Source organism: Rhincodon typus, chromosome 8 (genome assembly GCF_021869965.1).
Source record: "Rhincodon typus isolate 14 chromosome 8, sRhiTyp1.1, whole genome shotgun sequence".
NCBI lineage: Eukaryota > Metazoa > Chordata > Chondrichthyes > Orectolobiformes > Rhincodontidae > Rhincodon > Rhincodon typus.
The window spans coordinates 76,402,326-76,415,350 of record NC_063339.1 but is presented as its reverse complement, the minus strand read 5'-3'; the positions used below and the strand labels follow the sequence as shown (position 1 = coordinate 76,415,350).

At 40.8% G+C, this 13,025-nt stretch overlaps 1 protein-coding gene across 1 annotated transcript in view; it reads left to right on the top strand.

The window, feature by feature from the left end:
- dnajc17 (DnaJ (Hsp40) homolog, subfamily C, member 17) overlaps positions 1–8,061 on the top strand; it is a 49,828-nt gene extending 41,767 nt beyond the window's left edge. Inside the window, exons 8-10 of the mRNA XM_048600466.1 lie at positions 125–202; positions 3,291–3,371; positions 7,915–8,061. Coding sequence (XP_048456423.1) covers positions 125–202; positions 3,291–3,371; positions 7,915–8,061 — 306 coding nt within the window. The remainder of the gene's footprint in view (positions 1–124; positions 203–3,290; positions 3,372–7,914) is intronic.
- Positions 8,062–13,025: the final 4,964 nt, after the last annotated feature.

Here is a 13,025-nt window from a genome sequence, read left to right as displayed (position 1 = left end):
TTCCAGCTCGTCTGATGCTGCTTGGCCTGCTGTGTTCATCCAGCTCTACACCGTGTTATCTCAGATTCTCCAGCATTGGCAGTTCCTATTAACTATGTTGATCTATTCCTTTTCTCTTTGTTAGCTGAAATGGAAGTGTAAGAAGGATGACGAATCAAATGGTGGCTACTCTCATGAATACCTCCTGTCAATTTTGAAGAAGGTAAGTTGTTCTCAAGAATTTTCCATTCAGGAGGATTTGAGACCAACAGGATTTTAAAAAGTCTTAACTGCCAACCCCGCAGCCTCCATCCTGCCGTTCCCGCATACCACCTCTGAGCATAGACTCAAGTTTGTCAGTTCAGATAGTAGCCCTCTTTTATTGACAAAGAAGCTTAAAGCAATTTAGGCATCCCTTCAGGTTTTTAAATCCATGCTACTCATCTACAGTTACTTACCAATGTAACTGTAAAGCCATTTTGCCAATTTGGTACTACTTATATTCCGTGTATATTTCGTTCCAGCCACCACCTTTTAACCGTATCAGCCTATCTTTTTGTTCTTTTCTTCCTCATGTTTAGTCATTTTCCCCTTTAAAGCATGAAAAGATGTTTGTGAGCCAATTTCTGAATAATCTGACCATTTTTCCTGATGCCCCACCCATAAATGTTTGCTTTTGTTGCATTAAACGTTACAGCTTGTCCTGGTAGGATTTGAATTCTAAACCTCTGGGTTGGTAACCAGTCAGTCGAACTACTGTGCCGTCAAATTGTGACCGTGACAGAGAACTGGTTCATGTTGAATGGTTAGAGTTGACGGGGGAGAAATCCAGATCTTTAACCTCAGTCTGAAATGTAGCAGGCGATCATTGCTTTTAGTTTCAGTTCATAAATTCACTGCAGTCAGAAAAGATTTTTTTTTTCTCTTTCAAGGGAACTCTGATCAAACTAAATTGAGGCTGTTGTTGAAAATAGAGTTGGCATTCACAGCTTTGAGTTATGTTGTGGGGTCTTTAATTGACTTGACTGTGCAATCATCAGTGATACCTCCACAGTTATGACAGCAAAGCAAAAAGGGACAAAGTAATAAGTATTGAGAAATATAAATTAGTACATTGTTAAAGTATTTGAATGCATGGCTCCATGATAACCTCCATTTGGAAGCAGCAGCTCTCAAATGGGAGATTGAAAATTTTCCTTACAAGATATCATAACTGCAGATTTTAGCAGCTTTGAGAAATTGGTGTCGTGGGAATAAGAGTATGAAACGATGAGATTAAGATGTATATCATTATTATCTTAAATGAAATAATTGGATACCTAATATTGAATTTTAAAATAATGCAGTCCAGTCAATTCATTTGTAAGCTGAACAATTAGACTTTATCAAATTGGTTGTTATCTTGTTATCATGGGGACCAGTAAAATTTATATCTTGTCACAAACTGTAGAATGGTATGCATGTTGGAGTCTGGCAAAGAACCTATTATCCACGAGGGATAGTGGCTTTTTCATAATAACTTGGGCTTAGCAGTGTGATGTATTTTAAAAATAATCTAAAAGGTTAATCCTACTGCTGAACTCCTCTGCAAGCCATTCGGTAAGAAAATCACACTCAGATTTTTGTATGATTTCATCTTATTTGAAAGCTATACACCTCTTGTAAGCATTTTCAGGTTGGTAACTGTCCAAGTGTGAATTTTCCAAGCACTGAACTTTTGAAGTCTATTTTCATATTTTGGCCTGATCTTTAAGCACCCCCTACCTTCTACCATCCAGTTTTGAACTTCCTGAAATGTTCCCACTCTAATTAAGAAGCTAGGTCCCAATAGACCTCCCAGAGTTCATGGCCATATGGTATGAAAAGGAGGCTTTCTTTGTTCAGTGCTGGGTAAACACACTACATGCTGTTATGCCAGGTCAGTGACCACAAGCTCAAAGGAAGGGTAGGAATCTGACACCTTTCCACATCCACTTGTAGAACATGTCTCCATATGGACATTGAGTGAGCATTATCTTAGGCTCAGACATGACCCATCTGTAATTATATGGTTTGCAGAGCCCTATGTTGGCACAAAAGTGAATTGAGTACCATAGAACACTGTCCCAGAGAAATGTAGTAGAAAAAGAGAGTAAGGAAAAAAGTCAACCAAATGTTTCAGTCTCATGTTGACTTTCAGACCTTTCTTTCAAATACTACAGCCCCGGGGTTTCTAGTTCCTGTGTTTGAAGGACAGTGTTCGACATCCATTGCATAGAGTATATGATATACTGAATATCAGAAATATCATGTCTATGTCAACAAACATAAAAAGGTACTGAGATCTGATGTGCAATGAGGAACTAATGGGCACCTGAGAAAATTGTAATGGGTGGCAAAGACCCTGTCCATTGCAGTTTCAATGTAATGCTTTAATCAGTTACCTTCTAGAAATAAAGTGTCATATAAAATACCCATCAGCCACTGCAAGATGGGCAGAGTGCTGTCACCTATTGAACAAAAGATACCGAGCCTCCCAATTTTTCTCATACCTATGGTTATCAGTTTCCAGGTACCAGCCGATACAAAATTATTCTTCTGCTGCACTCCCATTTCTTTCAAGGCTTGACCTGCGAGTGTGCATCGATGTTAACAAGATGCGGCTGTGTTCTAAGGTCAAGAATTTCAAGGGGTGGGATAATGAGCAGGAGGTTAGTGACTGGAGAGCACAAAACAAATAAATCAAATGAAAGAATTCAGTACGGTCCCCCTTCGCGCTAGAAATTTCCTTCCCCTTCCGTCCTAAACTCTCCACAGTTGGAGACCACTCTGACACTAATGATTTCCTGTGAAGGCAAAAGGTGCAGTGCTGACTATCGTCTCATGGAAAGAATGATATAACATCTGAAGTGCTACATTTGTTTTTGTCTTTGAAATCCTTTCCTTCTCTTTTAGCACCATACTTACTTTCTCCCCTATCTCGTCCTCTGTCCCTCCCAGTGAGTACAACGACAGTTAAGACAGCAATGCAAGAAGTATTGGAATTAGTGCCGATTCAAAACGTTAACAATTCATATAAAATAATATTACTAACTAGAACCTGTTACACTGTCAGGCATTTGTCATTGTTTTGAATACATGTTCTGTTTAACTGTTTGCCTGCATGTTTTTTGCCTCTAGCTTGGAGTTATGCTGTATGTATATAACTAAATGATAAGTGCTGTTGAGTAAATGCTGTAAAGTCCAAAACTGGCACAGGCTGGTGCTCTGTGCTGAGAGTAATCCAACAGAATTGGTATCAGATACTAATCAAGGGATATTTCTTTGTACAGTATGGTGAGGTTTTGAACTTGCTCATATCCAGTAAAAAGAAAGGCTCCGCTATCGTGGAATTCTCCTCAACCAAGACTGCTGTGAGTATTGCATACCTACCTTTCCAATGTGATCTGTGTAGTTTTCCTATAACCTTCCCATCCTCAACACCTATCAGATGCCTCAGTCAGTAGGTTATCTGTGCCACACAGGCCAGAAGATATCAGGCTGAGCAACAGGCTTGTGCTAAGATCTCAGCCAGAGAGACGCTGACAAAAGCTTTGCTTTCCTTGGTTTATGGTGGAGAGAGAAACATAGATCAACCAAGGTTCCTCCGTCAAATATCGTGATCCTAAGTAAAATGGTCTGTAAGTTTTTCCTGTTCACTTGTGGGATGTGAACTTTACTGGCTGGGTCAGCATTTATTGCCCATTCCTAGCTGCCCTTGAGAAAGTGGTGGTGAGCTTCCTTCTTGAATTGCTGCAGTCCATGTGCTATAGGGAGGAAATTCCACGATTTTGACCCAGAGACAGTGAAGGAATGGCAATATATTTCCAGGTCAGGATGGTGTGTAGCTTAGAGGGAAAGTTACAGGTGGTGGTGTTCCAGGTAACTGCTGCCCTTGTTCTACTAAATGGAAGTGGTTGTGGGTTGGGAAGATACTGTCTAAGGATCTTTGGCGAATTTCTACAGGACATGGTAAAGTAGTTGCTGCTAAGTGTAGATGGTAGAAGAAGTAAATGTTTGTGGATGAGGTGCCATTCAAGTGAGCTGCTTTGTCCTGGATGGTGTCAAGCTTCTTGAGTATTGTTGGAGCTGCACTCATCCAGGCAAGTGGAAAGCATTCCACCACACTCATGACTTGTACCTTGTAGATGGTTAACAGGCTTGTTTCAGTCAGGAGGTGAGCTACTTACGGCATTATTCCTAGATTCTGAACTGAGCATGTAGCCACAGTGAGTCCAGTTGAATCCAGTGAGTCCAGTTAAGTTTCTGGTCAGTGGTAACCCCCAGATGTTGATAATGGGGGATTCAGTAATGGTAACACCATTGAATGTCATGGGGCAGGAGTTAGACTTTCTCTTATTGGGGATGGTCATTACCTGGCACTTGTGTGGCATGAATGTTACTTATCACTTTTCAGCCCAAGCCCAAACATTGTCCAGATCTTTTTGCATTTGAACATGGACTGCATCGGTATCTGAGGAGTCACGAATTGTGCTGAACAATGTGCAGTCATTGGTGAACATCTCCACTTCTGACCTTATGACTGAGGGAAGGTCATTGGTAAAGGAGCTGAAGATGGGTGGGCCTAGGACACTACCTTGAGGAACTCCTGTAGAGATGTTCTGGAGCTGAGATGACTGACCTCCAACATCCCCTATAATCTTTCTACGTGTCAGGTATTTCTCCAACTACTGGAGAGTTTGCCTCCTGATACCCATTGCTTCAGTTTTGCTAGGGCTCTTTAATGCTACACTCAGTCAAATGCAACATTGATGTCAACGGCTGTCACTTTCACCTCACCCCTGGAATTCAACTCTTTTATCCATGTTAGAACCAAGTAATGAGGTCAGGAACTGAGTGGCCCTGGCAGAACCTAAACTGGGCATCACTGAGCAAGTACTGCTTCATAGCACTGTTGATGACAATTAGCCAGATTGAACTTGTCCTGCTTTTTGTGTAGAGAACATACCTGGGCAATTTTCCATATTGTCGAGTATATGCCAGTATTGTAGCTGTTCTGCAAAAGCTTGATTAGGGGTGCAGTAAGTCCTGGAGCACAAGTCTTCAGTACTATTTCTGGAATGTTGTCAGGGTATATAGCCTTTACAGTATCCAGTGCCTCATCATGTAGAATGAAATGAATTGGCTGAAGACTGGTATCTGTAATGCTGTGGACCACTGGAAGAGGTCACGATGAATCATTCACTTGCCACTTCTGGCTGAAAATTGCTGCAAAAGCTCCTGTTTTATCTTTTGCACTGATGTGCTGGGCCCTTCGTCATTGAGGATGGGGAGCCTCCTCCACCAGTGAGTTGTATAATTATCCACCACCAATAACAACTAGATGCGTCAGGACTGCAGAGCTTAGATCTGATCCGTTGGCTGTGGAATCGCTTAGCTCAATCACATGCTGCTTGTACTGTTTGATCGCTTCATCAGGTTGGCATATTTTTAGGTATACCTGGTATTGCACCTGGCAAGCCCCTCCCCTGCACTGAACACAGAATGAGGCTGCACTCTAGATGTTTTTGTGGACCAGTATCTTGCCCACTGTCACTATGGAAGAAGTCACTTGGAGAAGGGAGGAGAGAACTGGTGGCACCTGAGTAGCAAAGCTGAAGCAAGTTGGCACTCCTGGGAAAGAAGGGGAAGAAAAAAATACAAAGCAAAGAATGAATATGTAACATATTTGTCAGCTTAAACTGGTAATACTTTCAGGTGAAGAGACTGCTATCAATTTGACTGCATCAGAGCTTGGTGGCACACAGGTATTCAGTCAGCCTGTCTCCATGTTGCTGAGGGACACATACAGGACATAAAATGAACATGGGCCTGGTAGTTTGTGTCCCAGCTCAAATGCCTGTGCACACCAGAGCCCAGGAATGGTGGTGAAGTTCTTGGTAAGAGGTGGGTAGAGACATATAAACTTTGTTCTCACTAATTCCCCCCTACTATTAATCAGATATTAGTACAATAAATAACACTTTCTAAACCTCAAAAATAAAACAAAGAACTGTGGATGTTGAAAATCTGAGACAAAAACAAATTGCTGGAGAAACTCAGCAGATATGGCAGCATCTGTGGAGGGAAAGTAGTGTTAACATTGCAAGTCTAGTGAGTCTTCGTCAGAACTCAGAACGTGGTGAAGATGGGTCACTGAAATTGTCATGTTAACTTTGCTTTCTCTCCACAAATGCTGCCAGACCTGCCTGTGCCTTTCCAGACTTCTAAGTCTAATTAATTCCTGCTAGAGAAAGCTATATATTAAATGTATTAAAACATGTAAGACTTAGTTTGTCTGGGCTCATGGTACAAACTGCCAGTCAAACTGTTTGCATGATCCCTACAGGCTGTCGTCTGGACACCGCTGCACTAAACTGAATGATGAGGAGATGCTCTCAATGTCCCCCTCCTCGTTTTTGTTTTCTATATACACTGACTTTTGCTAGGCTGCAGTCCAAAGTAATCTTTTTGCAGGCGAGCCCAGTGACACCTTTTATAAGCGTCTTAAAACAGCAAGTGCAGTTTTACACCAGAAGATCAATGGTTTCGAGCAGATTCCACGTCCCCACTTGTGGTATGAGCTTTATTTCAACTAGCCATACTTTGTAAAACGCTCACTGCACTGTTTACTAGTTTCCCATGTTTATACAACCAATTCACACTCAATTAACCCCTATTTAAAATATCTATTACCTGCTCCTTGTTCCACTAGGTCTCAGGTATCCTTCCAGACCATATGGGATGACAAGTGCTGATTGATCATGGGTGACATCGCAGCCTATTCTACTTTGCTGTCAGTTCGAAGCATCAATATGGCAAATCAGATTGATTAGCACAAACTAAATCCTAATTTTTACATTGACCATAAAGTGACCCTATTTTCTATTATTTTAAAACTTATTCTTGATAGCGGTGCTATTTTGTCTTAAGATGATAAGATCAGAGACTGAAGTCCATTGCCGCATAATGTATTTGACTTCAGATAAAGTGAGTGAATGTTTTGAGTTCTGACAATGCACTCACCAGTAGAGCAAATACAAAGCTGTAACAGAGGGGAGGGTCAATTTAATAATTTATTAAAACTCTGCTAAGTTTCCAAGTATAAGAGCAGAAGAAAGCCCGAGTCTGCTGTGCCAATCTCTGAGATAGAATCATTGAATTCCTACAGTGTGGAAGCAGGTCATTTGGCCCATTGAGTCCACATTGACCCTCTGAGGAGTATCCCACCAAAACCTACCCTATTCCTGTAATCCTGCATTCCCATGGCTGATCCACCCAGTCTGCACAACCCCAGACACTACGGCAATTTAGCATGGCCAATCCATCTGACCTGCACATGTCTGGATGGAAACCGGAGCATCTGGAAGAAACTCATGCAGACATGGTGAGAACGTACAAACTCCACACAAACAGTCGCCTGAGGCTAGAATTGAACCCACGTCCCTGGCAGTATGAGGCAGCAGTGCTAACCCCAATCATGGCTGCTCTGATAATCATCAATCCACTCTGCTACTGAAACATATAACCATGGATTCCCTTACTGATTAAAAATCTGTTTCTTTCAGCCTTGAATACACCTAATGACCCCGTTTCACAGCCCTCTGTGGTAAAGAATTCACAACCCTCTGAGTATATAAGTTCTTTCTCATCTCTGTTTTAAATATGTAACTCTGTTCTGAGATTGTGTGCAGCAGTGTCCTGAAAACGCCACTCCCTCACTGGGAAGTCATGCTGTGATGGAGAACTAAACATATCTTGCTTGCATGTTCAGTGCCGCAGTGGGGAGGGTATTTGGGCCTGATACATAGATCTCTTGTGGGAAAATGATCAGTGATTTAAGTGTCCTCATTACAGGCTTGTACATCAACTCCAAAAATTATCAATGTCAACTAATCCACGATTTATTTTGAATAGGAACTTGCTTTTAAAAATGAGACTGGGCTAACAAGTAACCCATTAAAGATCTCCTGGTTGGAAGGATCACCTCCTCCAAATACCACAAGCAACTCTGCATCATCATCTTTGGAAACAAGCACATCTAATCTGTTCCAGGTAGGATAATGTCGAAAATGTTTTTTTTTTCTCTTGCTCATGTGGACATCACTGGCTTGCCCATCTCTAATTGACCTTGAGAAGGTGGTGGTGAGCTGTTGGCTTGAACCACTGCAGTCCTCAGGTGTAGATACAGACATAGCTGTTAAGAAGGAAGGTCCAGGATTTTGACCCAGCGAAACTGAAGTAGCGGTGTATGACTTTGAGGGGTAATTGCAAGTGATGGGATTCCTGTGCATCTATTGTCATTGCCCTTCTAAGTGGTAGAGGTCAAGAGTGTGGAGGGGGAACATCAAAGGAGCTTGCTGCATTGTTTATTGTGAATGGTATGTGCTGTTGCCACTGTGTATCTGTAAAGGGAGTGAGTGTTGAAAGTGGTGGATGGGGTACCAGTAAAGCAGGCTGTTTTGTCCTAGGAAATGTGGAGCTTCTTGAGAGTTGTTGGAGTGACACCATCTGGGCAGATGGAGAGTATTATATTGCACTTGTGGCTTGTTAATGGTGGACAGACTTAGGGAAAACAGGAGACAAGTTACTTGATGCAAAACTGCTAGCTTGTGTCTACTTCTTATAGCCACAATATTTATCTGGCTGGTCCAGTTGAGTTTCTGGTCAATGGTAACCTCCCAGAATGTTGATAGTGGAGAATTCAGAAATGGAAACACCATTGGTGTTCAAGGTAAGATGGTTAAACTCTTTCTTGGTTGAGATTGTTCTTACCTGACACTAAGCAGACCAAGTCTGGATGTTATCTTGGATTGTTCTAAACATTGTGCAATCATCGGTGAGCATCCCTCCTCTGACCTTATGATGGTGGGAAAGTCATTGATCAAATAGTTGAAGGTGATTTTGTCCTCTCACTCTTGCGATTATTCCTTTTTGTATGTGTCTTCGGAAACTTACAATGCCCTAGATCTTTCATGGTTTTGGGCAAATCTCTATCACTCATTGCTTACCATCAGTTTATAGTGAAGCAGAAATCTTTATCTAAGCAATGCAGTCAGGCTATTCAGATGATCTAGTGAATGAAGATGTCAGTGATGTACACTGCTAATCTTTATGCTGAGAGAGTATAAGTTTGATTCTTGTCCATGACGAACAAACTAAACTCAGCTGTTATAGCAATAAGACTTTCACAACTTGTCTCTGTCTCTGCGATCTAAATATGGGGAAAATAAACCATGGATTCTTGTCCTGATCACTCTCTGTGTCCCCTATTGGAAGATTTTGTGTGTGTGTGTGTATTGAGTAAGGACAATAATAAGCTTGGCTGTATGTCTCGTACTAGTAGAAATGCCTGGTTTTGGACTCGGATAGACAATGGCCGTGTAAGCAAGGTACTGAAGGCAAATTGGTGGCATAGAACTACACCTCAACAAGATCCAGTGTCTGCAAGAGAGAAAGAGAGAAAATTGGAGAGCTGTTTTGAATAAGGCTATGTAAAAATCTAAAATGTTTGTGAGGTACATAGGCTTCAACACACTTCAGACAGTATGTTTCTGCTATAAACATGTTGAATATATTCAAGTCACTGGTACTGTTTCAAATGGAATCCTTGCAGACAATTTAGACAGGGCCCCTTTCTATCTGAGAACATCTGAAGTAAAATGCCATCAGGCTGACTGTTGATAGGATTGCTGAGTCAGGAGATTATTGGTTCAAACACCACTCCAAGCCATAAACTCATAATCACAGCTGACAGTGTAAGGTAGTACACTGAGGTGGTCTTTCCTTCTTTCAAGAAGGACAGGGAGCTCTCTGTGTTTCTGTGCACAGCTGTGTGCATGTTAATGTATATGCAAATATGCTGGATTCAGCTAATCTATATTGTAGAAGTAGTGCACCCTAAATTGGCGTGTGTTACCAGCAGTCTCTTATATCTGTATGAATTTGCGAATTTGAGGTTTTAGCCTGACAGCAAATGCCTTGTAATTAACCTTGATGAAATCAACCAGTAATAATTTACAGCAGTGAAACTTTGCAGTCTGGAAGGGGCACAGCCTACACTTGTGTGTGGATTGCTTTCCACTTTATGAACCTAGAAATTTACAACCACCTTGTCACCCACATTATTTCTCCACCAAACGGCAGTTCAACTTTGACTGGCTTGAGTGAACAGCTGCCTTAAAGGGAAAAGCAAGTCTCTTTATTCTTTCATGGGATGTGGACAGTGCTAGTAAGGGGTCAGGTCCCTTCCCAAATTGAGAGAATATTCTCATATGTGGAAATGAGTGGCTTGCTGTGTCAGGTCAGTGGGCAGTCAAGAGTCAAATACATTGCTGTGGGATTGGAGTGACATGTAAACAAGACTGGGTGAGGATGGCTGATTCCTTTCTGTAAAGGATATTTATGAACCAGGTGGATCTTTACAACAATTTGTGATAGTTTCATGGTCTCCAGTACTGAGACAGGCTTTGTGGTCCAGATTTCTTGATTGAATTTAAATTCCACCATCTGATGTAATGGGATTTGACCCCGTCCCCAGCCTGGGCCTTTCGATTCATACTTGACAAAAATTCTCCAATTTCCCTGACTATGCATGAACAGTGCTAAAGACGACAGCTGCCTTTATAAAACATGCATATATTAAAGAGAGAATATTTTCAGAGAGAATGCGAAACATATATTGATTAAGTACATTAAGGTGAGAATTGATGAGTCCAGTTAACTAGAAGGCAATAATTTACAGCCAGCACCAAAATTAGAAACAACTTTACACTGAGATTTGTTAAGCATAATAGAAATTAATTAGGTGGGTTTTATAACGAAGAAGCAATCTACACTGACTGCACCACCAAAGTAGTGAAGGTTGAGGCTCGATGGACTAACAGCCTCATCCTTTGTACTGTGATGTTATTTGATTTTATGTACCAAGAACAGGTTGGGAATCATTGATATCATTTTCATAAATGACCATTTCAAAAATTTAACTTGCTGGGACTTGTACTTACTTGCATAACCTAGGGTGTAAAATTAAGCATCATCCCTCATAAATATGAGAATTTTCTCATATATTTTAGAAGTCACAGTCTGCCTGCAGATGAAATAAATTGATGTTTCACTGATATGTATCATTAAGCAGCGATTTAGTTAAACTAATTTTTGCATAGTAATAGAATATCAAAAAGATGTTGCATTTTCACACACTAGTGAGTCATTGTGTTGTGTGACACTATCACCGTGCTAAATCAGAGAGACTTTTGAACAGATCTATTAACTCAAGACTGGTAATCCATGAGGCACTTTGGGCCATCATCAGCAGAATTGTATTCCAACACAATCTGTAAGCTCAAGGCCTTGCATACCCCCCCTCTACCTTTATCATCAAGCAAGGGGACCAACCCTGGTTCAATGGAGAGTGCAGGAGGGCATGTCAGGAACTGCACCAGCTGAAAAACAGGACCACTAGCATGCCAAACAACATAAGAAGCAAGTGATAGAGCTAAGCGATTCCACAACCATCAAATCCCAGGTCTAACTCTGCAGTCCTGCCACATCCAGTCGTGAATGGTGGTGGACAATTAAATAACTCGCTGGAAGCTCTAATATCCTGAATTGTGATTGAGTGTTTAAGTGCAGACTAAGGTGTTGTTGCTGGAAGCTTAACCTCTGGGAAGTGGTTTGTTCTTAACATCAGAAAACTTCTAAAACAAAGTGTTTAAGATAAAACTACTGAAAATTTCCAGCCTTAAAGCTTACATACTGCTAAGAAAAATGCAGTAACTGCCAGTAGTGAACTGTCTTTTTCAGAGCAGCTAAATCTTAGGGACTTTTAAATCATTCTCACTCAAGACTATAGGTGCAAAACAACATTTGAAATGAGACTTTATTTTGAAATGATAAATTCAATAATATATGAAAACTATACCTGTCAAAAGCACCAGGCATGTCCACAGCATGGTCCATGCCCTATGAAGTAATGTAGCTCGTTTAGCTCCATTTTTGTTAGTGTTCCAATTTTAAAATAGCTAGCAGAAAAGCTTTAGTTTTAAAGAAATTCAAAGGTTAGTTTATTGTGCAACTATTGCTGCAAGTTATCAAGGAAAAGCCATGATAAAGTTGTTAGATAAAACACAAAGATTAAAAATAGGTACAGATAAAATAGTTCTAAAGATGAAAGTCACTTAAGTCAATTACTCACTCAATCCCTCCCTTGCTTCATCCCTCCAAAAAGCCAAGTCATGTTCCTTTTAAGACATTGATACTTTGAAAATGGCCCTTCTGTCACCTGTGGTACTTGTCCTTTGTTCTGTTCAATGCCCAATCTACATCCTCATTATGAACTGACAGTGAAACTTCATTTACTCCTGAACAAGTTCACAGTTAACAATGATTACATTGAGGATTGTCTTTTATCCACTCTGAAGTGGAAGCCCAGACTGAAATTCACAATTCTGTCTGGGCCTGAACTATTTCAAAATATTCTTTCTATCCTTCCAATTTCCAAGTTGGTTTAAAAAAAACACCTTAAAACAGTGGTTTTTAAATTTCTAGATCATAATTAAACTTTTTTTGATGCACAAAATAACCTCACTCATGGGTTTGTATGGTTGGATCAGGCTTGGATGAGAGCAAGCTAATTGAAATAAAGTTCAATTAATTGACCAGTGCCTCTGCAGTCTTCATTAAAGCATTCCGTCTGTACTCTCGTCAGTAACCCAGCCTGAGAACAGGGAAAGAGAAAAGAACATTGTCCTTTTAAGATATTTTGACAGCACTGATGGGTGGTACATCTTCCCTTCCTGTCCACCACCCTCAATGTTTCCCTTCCTCTGTTCTTGTATGAGAAAAGGTTGCCCTGCATTTCCTTGTTTTTCTTTCAGAAATACATTTGCTGTGTTCATCATTTCGAGGAAGGATAAAAATAGTGTTTCTGGAAGATGTTCAAAGCGTTCTCAAGTTTGAGTGCTGGCCCAGCTGAGTCTGTAGCTTTCCCACTGACAAATGCCTGATCTGCCTTTCATCAAGGCATG